Source organism: Rosa rugosa, chromosome 5 (genome assembly GCF_958449725.1).
Source record: "Rosa rugosa chromosome 5, drRosRugo1.1, whole genome shotgun sequence".
NCBI lineage: Eukaryota > Viridiplantae > Streptophyta > Magnoliopsida > Rosales > Rosaceae > Rosa > Rosa rugosa.
In genome coordinates, this window is record NC_084824.1 from 8,461,572 (window position 1) to 8,471,869 (window position 10,298).

Consider the following 10,298-nt stretch of genomic DNA (forward strand, 5'->3'; position numbering starts at 1 on the left):
AACTAGAAATGGGCCAAACCTCCTTGGCCCACTTCTTTTTTCTATCAGACCAGAAAGAGAAATAGTTGCGGGCCGAAAGGTTGGACGGCCCACTCCTCTGAGGCCTAGAACGAAGAAAACGTCAACGGCGCTCGGTAAAAAACAAAGGAGAGCTGAGCCACCACGGACCAGTCATTTTTTTGGTTGCTCTGAAATTGCAAAAGCTAGCTAATACAAACTAGAAGAAGAAGAAGAAGCGGAGTTTGAGATGGGAAGCACGAGCTGTGCTTCCATTTCCAATTTACACTTCATTTCAAATCACAGCCACGAGCGGCTCGGCCCAATCAGAAACCAGCTAGCTCCGGTTCAATCTCGAGCGCACTACTCGAGGAGGCGGAGACTGGAGCTTAATGGTTTACGGAGCCGGAGGAGGTTGAGGAACGACGTCGTTTGCTCTGCGGTTGATGACGATTTGAGAGAGAACGAGTCTGCTGCTGGGCCTGGGCTTGGCTCCGCCGTCGAAGATAGGCCTGGTAAGCTCACAATTTTTTTGTTTTTGTTTTTTATTCTTCTAGTTTTCTGTATTAACTCTAACACAAGGAAGAGGAAGAAGAAACTAACAAGTGAGATTTCTTTTCAGCTTTAGAGTAATTTTAGTACATTAAGAAGCAAAATATGCCTTAAATTCGACTCTGGAAGATTTGTTATCGAGTAATCGTAACTGACTGATAAGGAAGATAGTGATTTTGTTACCATTACAGGGGAAGTTTCAGAGCTGTGGTTGTGGAATTAAGTTTTCTTTATCTTGCTTAGGAAGAAGATGTTAAGGTCTTTAGTTGAGAATTTGATATGGAGTTTTTTGAATGTGCAATATAGATGTGGTTGATGAGTCGAAAGAAGAGGAAGGAAGTTCGATTTACAATTTTCTATATCCGAGTCAAGAGCTCCTCCCGGATGATAAAGAGATGAGTATATTTGATCATCTTGAAGAGCTGCGTCAGAGAGTATTTATATCAGTTGCAGCAGTGGGAGTTGCTATGTTGGGATGCTTTGCAGTTTCGAAAGATCTTATAGTGTTTCTTGAAGCTCCTGTTAAAACACAAGGCGTAAAGTTTCTGCAGCTAGCTCCTGGCGAGTTTTTCTTCACTACTTTGAAGGTTAGATTGAGTCTTTCTAGTCGCGCTCCTGCTTACAGTTTCAAGCTTGGTTATTTCCTCTATCAGTTTGATTGTGTATGAAGTAAGTCACTGTAACAAGAAAATCCTTTTGATTGTGCACTGCAGGTATCAGGATATTGTGGCCTTCTCTTAGGGAGTCCAATCATTCTTTATGAAATCATAGCCTTTGTGCTTCCAGGGTTAACGAGAGACGAGAGAAAATTTCTGGGGCCAATAGTTTTAGGCTCATCAGTACTTTTCTATGCTGGTATCAGCTTCTCCTATTTCGTTTTGGTGCCAGCGGCCTTGAACTTTTTTGTTACTTATGCTGAAGGTGTTGTGGAATCATTGTGGTCCATAGATCAGTACTTTGAATTTGTACTTGTGCTACTGTTCAGCACAGGCTTGTCCTTCCAGGTAATGCCTGCTTTTAAGTTCATTTTTTGTGCCTAGGATAACATTTGTACATTCGGATTAGCACTCATATTCTTCAAAATTAATACACACTTCAACCCAGAACCAAGTATCAAATCTTTCCCTTGCAAAACTAACATCAAATATTGGCAAAATTGAAATCAATTCATCTCATTCCACAGGTCCCAGTCATACAAGTTCTCCTTGGACAAGTTGGTCTAGTATCAGGAGATCAAATGCTGTCAATTTGGAGGTATGTTGTGGTTGGTGCTGTTGTGGCAGCTGCCGTGCTTACACCATCAACCGATCCACTCACGCAGGTTCTTCTAGCAGCACCCCTTCTTGGTCTTTACTTGGGTGGTGCCTGGGTGGTGAAGCTCACTGGCCGATGAAACATAACCCATACTGCTTAAATGCACAAAAATTGTTTGTAGTGTCTGTATACTCAGTTTGTGAGGATTCTGTACTTTACCACAAGATGTAACATAAATATGATGTCTATTAAAGGGTGAATGACCCGTATCAGTTACATGATTTTGCTAATCATTGTGCAAGAGGTGGAACAAACTTTTCTTCAGTACACAACTGGGTTGATTTGAAATTTTTAGCTGATATAAACAATCCTATTATACTAACAGAAGACAATCATATAGTTCAACTGTTGAAACACGAGCCATTACAAGAACCATTTCCTTTAATTGGAAATCAAACTTACAAAAGTTCTGCTTCAATAATCACTTGCATTTTCTCCTCCCTAATTGTTCAAATCAATCTTCTGCACTCTGCTTTCTAAACCAATAATTGTTGGACAGTCTAGTGCAGATTCAAGCTGTCTCAATGAACCCTTCAAACAATCGCATGCCTGACAAAAAGCTTCCAAATTTTCTTGAAGACTCTGTAATTCAGCTTTCATGTCATCAGTAAGGCTCGACATTTTCTCCAATACTGCCTTGATAGTGGGAACCTCTTGCGGGGGGTAGAGACAAGCTCCAAGCTCATCTATCTGTTCTCCAATTCCTTGACACATCTTCAACAGTTTCTCCAGAGAATCCACAAGATTACTGTCATTTGGACTTTCCCGTTTAAGCAAACCTGTGATGGTACGAATTAGTTCCTTTATCACTACAAGAGTCTCAGACACGGCTGCAATTGCTAGCTCAGCAACTTTCATCTCTTCAGGTGACAAGTCATTTCCCAGATCACTATCACTCGAAGTTTCATCATCATGGGGCTCAATTTCTGCTTCAGTCTCATCTTCTGTTGGGTCAGTAGCTGGCTTAAGCTCCTTCATCTCACGAAGTACATCTTTCATGGAAACTGCAACCTGCGTCATTGCTCGCCCAATTGCTGTGACATTTGTGGCAGGGGTCTTCTTAAGAGCAGAACAGGCTTCCCATACTGCACCAGCCAACTGTGGAATCGACAGTTTCCAGTCTTTATTCACTGCTCCTGCAAGTGTGCATTCAAAGTGAAGATAAGGATACATTTTCTGTAGCATATTCCAATCAATACTGTTCAACTCCAATAAATTCAGTCAAATAGAAGCAAAGGACCAGAATGGTATAAAGATTTATAAGAAAAATTGTGACCTTCATTAGCCATTAATATAAGGATTAACTAGACTTCCAGTCTCCTACACATAGCCTGACTCTAGAATGAGGTTCATGATCATACACCATAGACTATTGAGATAAACAATAAGTGAAACTAACTAGAAATGAAGTGCTCAAGGACAAGATATGCCAAGAAGAATTGTTCATATAAATACATATTCCACAAATCAAATTGCACATCCTCAGCCAATGCACGCGCTGGTATTAAAGACTAATTGTGTGAGTATAGATGGGTTTTGGGTGCCTGTGCTCTGAGACAGAGAGAGGGAGATTACCATACAACGAGATAGATTCCTTCATCAACTTAAAACTGGAGTCAACAACTTGCTTTACAGATGCGTGGACACAAGAAGAAAGAGTAGGCCCTGCACCAACCATACTCCCATGTGAAAGAAGAAGAAAACCTTGTAGCATATTAAAGTAGGCAGTCATGTTTTCTTCAAGCACTCTAGCTTCTACTCTTTCTCCACTCCAAATCATTCCAACTGTATAATGAACAGAAGTCACATTAGATTACTCGAACACGTGGCAACTATACCACACGGTAGAAGGACCAATGCAACTGAACAGCAAATTGAAACCCGGATAGACCAAAACATAAAGGTCGGATCTCCTCCAACATGCATTTCCTGGTGACACACAGGCATCATCTTTTCACTTTTCTTCTATGCATGTGGAAAATTCGTCATTTGAAGGATTTCAACAATTAGAAAGCTGCTGACAACTGATTGTTAATTTTTTATTTATTCCTACAAGTCTACAACCAGATAATCAATAAGTTCAAAACATAATTAGAATATCAAGGTCTTGCAATTGTTTGGGTAGAAACAGAATGCTCAACTTTTCGAATTGGCATAACGAAAATTACTAATAATCAACTTGTAGGGAAATTTGAAAGCATGAGGTGTGCAACAACACAGGAAATTCACAAAATACATTACAGATTCTTCTGGGCTCAGCTATGTTGGACTTCTACACGAACATTTATCACGGAATATCTAATACTAGTAATAACAAAATTAATTACTTGAAGATTAGGGGCAAGAAAGAAAGAAAAATACCAATGGTGGCTTGTTTGGAGACTTGGTTACCCAGCTGGACGACCTCTTCCCAGCTCACCTTCTCAAGTGTAGAAGGTGGTTTTTGATCCAACACCTGTTTCCATTGATTTAAACAAGCAAAAACCCACATCATTATCATCACCACCAAATCTAAAACCAAAATATATATATATATATATATATATATATATATATATATATATATATATATATATATATATATATAGGAAGGAAAACAAGAATTAAACCTCTAAGATTTCATGGACGGTGTTGAGGTGCTGGTTCAGAGTTCGGTTCAGTTGCTCTTTCTCGGCTCTACCCATTTCTGCGGAGGAGGAATTGGTGCTACTGCTGATTGCTGAAACAGCTTGAGCTCTCAGGGTTTGGGGTTTTATGAAGAAGAAGCAACTGCCATCGAAGTTAAATTGAATACACCGAGTCACTGACCCGATTCGGCCCGTTCCGTTTTCCCTAAGGTCCAAACCACATTTAAATGGGCCTCTGGATCCGCACGTTGTTTATCATTTTTCAAATAAATAAAGGCCCTAAAGGTAAAGCATTCGAATATGATAAATAGAAATTTTGATACTCCGTCAACTTTTTTTTTTTTTTTTTTTTTATGCAATGAGTGATAGCAGAGGAGCAACCTCTCTAACACTCCAATTTATTAAGCAAAAAAAAAAATGCAAATGACAATGGAGGGGGACCTAACTAAAACCTCCATAATAAACAAGCAAAACAAACAAATCAACGAAATCTAAACTGTGGAAGACCAAAAACATCACTATCATAGAATGACAAGAGAAATGGAGGAGGCATATCTCACCATACTTGCTCCGACAAAGATGTTCCATGATTAGATAGAGCATCTGCTACCTTATTCCCTTCTCTAAATATGTGTGAAGATTTGAAGTTCATATGTGAGATCCTATATAAGTAATTTAACCAACGTACTCGAAGTTGCCAAGGCACAAGAGAAGGAGAGCGAATATAATCCAATACAGTAGATGAATCTACCTCTAGCCATATGTGTTTCCAATCGTGAAGCCAAGCAATCTCTATAGCTGTAATGACTGCCATTTCTTCTGCCGCAATAGAACTAGAAATATCCAGGTTAGAAGCAAAAGCACCAATAAACTGACCTTTATAATCACGAAAGACAGCTCCGAATCCTCCAATATCTTCTTCATGTTTTCAAGCGTCGTCAGAATTAATCTTGATTCACCCAATAATGGGGGGATGCCAATTAACCTCAACCACTCTAGGAGTAAGTCGCGGTCTACAACAAGCACCAAAACTTTTCAAGATACGTAGATCTTGAATTGTATTATGCATATGACATGTTGCAAGTCGACTAGCTGCTTGGATATGCCCTCAGATTAGGTGACAAACTCCAAGAACTGAAAATGCCCTGCTCTCAAATCTGATTTGATTTCTAGCATGCCAAATATACCACAAAACAGTAGTGAAGCATATTAACCAAAGTTCTTGTAGCTGGGGACTCCTCTCCATATCCATACCCAAATTAAATACTTCATGAATTGTAGTAGGAGCTATGCCAATTTCAAAAATAGAGATGACGTGATTCCATATTGAAGCAGCAAAAGAACAACGAAGAAAAATATGGTTTAGAGTTTCAGTACAGTGACCACAAAAGTCACAACGAGATGCCAAAGCCACTCCTCGTCGTTGTAAAAGCTCATTTGAAATTACTCTACCCCCGCAAAACCTTCCAAGCGTGCAAAGACATTCAAGGCCAAATAAATTTAGACCATAAATGCTTACCCCATGGCACCATAGGAGAAGGTTGTCTCATAAAGGAAAAAACATCCTTAATTAGCAGTAAGCTTTCCAGTAGAAGAAGACTGCCAAACCATTTTGTCCTCCATCATCGGATCCATTACAATGGGAACTTGTCTAATCAAATCACACAACATCGGAAAATTAATTTGCAAGAGAGGAGGAAAAGCCCAAGATCCATTATCAATGTAATCTGAGACCAAGGAAGGATTATCGTTCAAAGCACCATGATCATCAAACAATTCAATGAGAGGTCTACCCAAGAAGTTGTCCCTCCAAAAAAAAATATTAACTCCAAGACCAATCAACCACCGAGTATTTTCTTGGATTTCACGACGACGTTCATATACTCCATCTTCTATATGGCCTGGAGTGCGTAAGTTTTGGGGTGTAGTACTCCGTCAATTGGAACACAATGTAAAGATACAAATGATGAGTTAAGAAATATATCAATTTTAATAGAAATGAGATTTTTCATTTGGCACGTTGGGAGGGGCCATGGAGTCATCTATAAAATGCAATGACATGGTCGACCCTGCAGAAAAAAAAAAAAAAAAAAAAAAGCCATTTTTTCACCCTAAAATTAAGTTGAAACAATAGTCATTTTTCTACCGCCTTTGAGGCTTGTATACTACTTAAAACTTGAAAGAGCCAAATCAGTTGGCTAGCTGCGACTCGTATTAATCAAGTTCGAACTCCCAGTTTTGATCTAAGCATTGAAGAGAAAAAAAAAAAAAAAATACTTGACTAATTTTCCTTCAGTTGACCACTGAGGCTTACAAAATTACATGATGCCCATGTCCACCTCAAGGAGAAAGGGATGCAAGTCATGCAACAGAAGAAGGAGCAATGTATTGAGTACTTAATCCCCTTATGTGTCATATCAACCCAAAAACTTCACCAATGTGTGTATCTCAACCAGATTAGTAGGTGTCAGATCGATAAAGGTGCCGAAAGAGATACTTCTATGCTTCAATGCAATCTCTGAATGTCAATTGGCAATAATTTTGCATGCTCCCTAAAGCATCACCTGTATCACAGAAGCTTAGGTGCTGAAAAAACAAAGGAAATGCTGCTATCTTACTAAAGCTGTTTCCTCAAATATCCTCTCCCTCGCCTTCTTTGCCTGACATTGTAAAAACAGTACAGGAGAAAAAAGGTCTCATTAGAAAAAGAATGATACAAGTTTCCATCAGAAACGTACAGAAATATATATAAATGATCTGAAACTAAACCATTTGATATTAAAGCAGACTAACTTTAGATACAAATTGCTTCATTTCTCAGTTAGTTTCTTCGAAATACAGTAGCACACATAATGATTAAAATCGTAGGTTTGAAAGAACAAAAAGTAGAGATGGCCTAACCTTTTCTTCCCAGTTCGTACAACTTGTTATGATAGAATAAAGGGCTGCTTGCAGAAAAGAACCGACTAGTATTCCAATCCAAAGGCCTCTTCCTCTGAAGTCGAACCAGAAACCCAATGTGGCAGCAACCGGAATCCCAACAAGATAGTAAGCTCCGAGGTTGACGAACATTGCCAAGTCCTGCCAACCAGATCCCCTAGCAATACCTGAACTCAAACAAAAGAAAAGAAGAGGACACTTTGAGCTGCACAGATATTAATACTTTGAAGATGCGCTAACAAAACTGTGGAAGAAATACAACTAACCAGAAAGAACAGCATGTAAGCTGTCTGTTATAACTGATAGACAAACCAGAGGAGCAATGGAAGTGACATAATCCACAACTTCCTTCTCATTGCTGAAAACGTAGCCAAAAACAGATCGACTAGCAAAGACGGTTGAGCTTATAATGACTGACTCTGAGACGGTTAGGAACATAGAAGCAACAACAGCTAATCGAGCTGCTTGTGGATTCCCAGCTCCAAGTTCATTTGAAACTCTAGTACTATACCCCATGAAATAACAAATTATCAGAACATAAAATAAGAAGATAAAATTAAAATTAGAAATCAGTTTTATGTTATAGATTCCTGTCCTTTGGAGTACACCTTACTGCGGCACCAAGTGCTTCTGGAATTGTATACAGTGATGAGATAGTTGACAAACTGCTCAGAAAGTGAAAATTATTGTTACTGATGAGATCACATTAAAGTTCTTATTACCACTAATAATATTTCAACATACCAAACAGATAGAACAGAAGTTTCAAGCTCCGGATTTGGTAGAAAACCAGCCATCAAGGTAAGGAGCTCAAATGACCACCATTCAAGGCTACAAGCATCAATGAGAAATCAAATTCTTAGGGTCAGTGCTAAAAAAGAAAACCTGAAATGTTTCAATATTTTAGCAAGAAGAAGGTTACCAAATCATTACAGCAGATGGAATAGCAAAACGTAAGAACTCTCCAATGCCTTGAAATACTTCAAAAGAAATTTGAACCCTGGTATGTGCACAGGCGCTGGAGTACTTCACATATAGTACGAGCAGAACCACATTCAACCAATAAGACATACCAATGGCTAAAGCTGCTCCAAGGTTTCCTAGTCCAGACTTGAACACCAAAACCCAGCAGACAAGTACATGGAAACACACAGAGGCACAAGAGCTTAAAAGCAAGGGAACGATTAAGCTTTGTGTCTGGAGATATTTACAAAGTGGCTGAAGAGCTGCATAAGCATAGAGTGCAGGTAAGAGCATCCTTGCAAACTTACCCGCTTCATGCGAAATTAGAGGGTCTTGGCCCAACAACATTAGTATCTTCTCCATGTAGATCCACACAAGAGACAGAGGGAGACAAACTAGCATTAGAGAGAAGATAGCAGTACTTATATGAAGTCCTAGCTGTCGATACTGCTGAGCTCCATATGCTTGCCCGGAGAGAGTTTCGAGTGCACAGGCCATCCCGAACTGCTCAGCATGTACAAATTACGAAATGCATCAAATTTTGAAACACTGATTGGCAACCGAATTTGATCCTTTTATTTTCAGCTTAATAGTTACCAAGTGCTTGTTCACTCAACTCAACCCTACATTGCCTTTTCTTCATTATAGTAAACACAAGTGAACAACAACTATCGGAAACAAAAAGAAAGTTCCACGGTATTAACGAATCAGTACATCACATGTCGACCAACTCTCGATCTATAGTAGTATAACTTATAACAGCTCCCTACAGTTATAGACTAGCTCGACATTAGATAGCCAGTCTACCAATACATGACTGATCTACGTACATTAATGTAATGCACAATGCATAGTAGACGAACCCTAAACAAAAACGAAAAAGTAGACAGTAATAAAATACAATTACTAGTACTACTGCCATTGTTGAACCTTCAAGTCTTCGACCATTTGAATAACATAAATTTCAAAACGAAACCAATAGCAACGAATCACCATAGACAGACCCTAATTGCCAAAACGAAACCAGAAACAGAAAACGAAGGACTTACAATAAGACTGAAGCCGGAGACGGCACAGAAGGAGATGGCAATAGCAGTGCTGGAAAGAGAGAGCTGACCCAAATGACCAACCATCATGATCGAAATGATCTGCAGAAAGTACTGTGACAGATTCACGGCCACCATAGGCCCTGCTATGTAACCCAACCTCTTCACTTCTCCAACAAACCCACCATATCGTTGATAACCACCTTCTTCTCTGTTCTCCTTCTCTGTTTCCTTTATCAACAACCCTTTTTCCATGGTGGGAAATCTCTGTGACCCTGCCTGTCACAGTTAATAAGGAACTCTTCTCAATAATCATGTAGATATATATTATACCTCGTTTATGACAATGGATTATTAAGGAGACGTGAAAGTACTTTCAAAACTTTTTCTCAAGCTTGGTTATTGTTGATTTGTTGTTAATGTTTTGGCGTCTTCGTTATACCGTATACAGATTTTGAAGTTTTCAAGAGGCACATGATATTTTGGCATTATGGTTACGTTCCACGCGTCCACTTTACAATACAGATTCTCTAAATTTTCCTCATTTTTTGCACTTTGAATATTTTTTGCTTAATTCCTTGTACCAATGGATCCACTGTATTGCAAAACAACTTGGGATAATGACCATTTACACAATTTTGGGGTTAATTAACCTCACTTACCCAAACACTCTAAGAGATTGCCCACTTACACAATATTATATATATATTTTGCCCTAATACCCAATTAAGTTATTTTTTATTTTTTTTGTTTATTTTTAGGACAATTTTGCCCTCTCTTCCTTTGTCACTTAGAGAGAGACTTTGCCGGAGCCTACCGCGGTATTCCGATGACCGGCCGCCAGACTTTGGTGATCGGA

The 10,298-nt window shown here is 39.0% G+C and overlaps 3 protein-coding genes across 3 annotated transcripts; 1 reads left to right on the forward strand and 2 right to left on the reverse strand.

Moving 5' to 3' along the window:
• The first annotated feature begins 157 nt into the window (after window positions 1–157).
• Window positions 158–2,093, forward strand: LOC133709428 (sec-independent protein translocase protein TATC, chloroplastic). The gene is made up of 4 exons (XM_062135165.1): window positions 158–512; window positions 856–1,136; window positions 1,263–1,553; window positions 1,733–2,093. The coding sequence occupies exons 1-4, from the start codon at window positions 248–250 to the stop codon at window positions 1,940–1,942; spliced, it is 1,047 nt and encodes a 348-aa protein (XP_061991149.1). The 5' UTR covers window positions 158–247; the 3' UTR covers window positions 1,943–2,093.
• LOC133709427 (uncharacterized) lies at window positions 2,032–4,605 on the reverse strand. Its single transcript, XM_062135164.1, has 4 exons — window positions 4,473–4,605; window positions 4,225–4,318; window positions 3,439–3,648; window positions 2,032–2,999 (listed from the first exon to the last, which is right to left on the reverse strand). Exons 1-4 carry the CDS (start codon window positions 4,545–4,547, stop codon window positions 2,305–2,307), a joined length of 1,074 nt encoding a protein of 357 aa, XP_061991148.1. The 5' UTR covers window positions 4,548–4,605; the 3' UTR covers window positions 2,032–2,304.
• Window positions 4,606–6,659: 2,054 nt separating this feature from the next.
• Window positions 6,660–9,816, reverse strand: LOC133709426 (protein DETOXIFICATION 14-like). The gene is made up of 7 exons (XM_062135163.1): window positions 9,443–9,816; window positions 8,353–8,897; window positions 8,175–8,261; window positions 8,039–8,095; window positions 7,697–7,935; window positions 7,392–7,597; window positions 6,660–7,150 (listed from the first exon to the last, which is right to left on the reverse strand). Exons 1-7 carry the CDS (start codon window positions 9,692–9,694, stop codon window positions 7,100–7,102), a joined length of 1,437 nt encoding a protein of 478 aa, XP_061991147.1. The 5' UTR covers window positions 9,695–9,816; the 3' UTR covers window positions 6,660–7,099.
• Between the last annotated feature and the right edge of the window lie 482 nt (window positions 9,817–10,298).

What these genes read in the sequence shown, in the direction of transcription:
- LOC133709428 (XM_062135165.1), top strand. Translation starts at nt 248, where the DNA reads ATGGGAAGCACGAGCTGTGCTTCCATTTCCAATTTACACTTCATTTCA. An exon ending in CGCCGTCGAAGATAGGCCTG is followed by an intron (nt 513 to 855) that starts GTAAGCTCACAA and finishes TGTGCAATATAG; the next exon opens with ATGTGGTTGATGAGTCGAAA. An exon ending in TTTTCTTCACTACTTTGAAG is followed by an intron (nt 1,137 to 1,262) that starts GTTAGATTGAGT and finishes TGTGCACTGCAG; the next exon opens with GTATCAGGATATTGTGGCCT.
- LOC133709427 (XM_062135164.1), bottom strand. Translation starts at nt 4,547, where the DNA reads ATGGGTAGAGCCGAGAAAGAGCAACTGAACCGAACTCTGAACCAGCAC. An exon ending in CTCCAAACAAGCCACCATTG is followed by an intron (nt 3,649 to 4,224) that starts GTATTTTTCTTT and finishes TTCATTATACAG; the next exon opens with TTGGAATGATTTGGAGTGGA. An exon ending in GGAATCTATCTCGTTGTATG is followed by an intron (nt 3,000 to 3,438) that starts GTAATCTCCCTC and finishes GCACACTTGCAG; the next exon opens with GAGCAGTGAATAAAGACTGG.
- LOC133709426 (XM_062135163.1), bottom strand. Translation starts at nt 9,694, where the DNA reads ATGGAAAAAGGGTTGTTGATAAAGGAAACAGAGAAGGAGAACAGAGAA. An exon ending in ACTTCTGTTCTATCTGTTTG is followed by an intron (nt 8,096 to 8,174) that starts GTATGTTGAAAT and finishes CTTTCTGAGCAG; the next exon opens with TTTGTCAACTATCTCATCAC. An exon ending in CTTACATGCTGTTCTTTCTG is followed by an intron (nt 7,598 to 7,696) that starts GTTAGTTGTATT and finishes GTTTGAGTTCAG; the next exon opens with GTATTGCTAGGGGATCTGGT.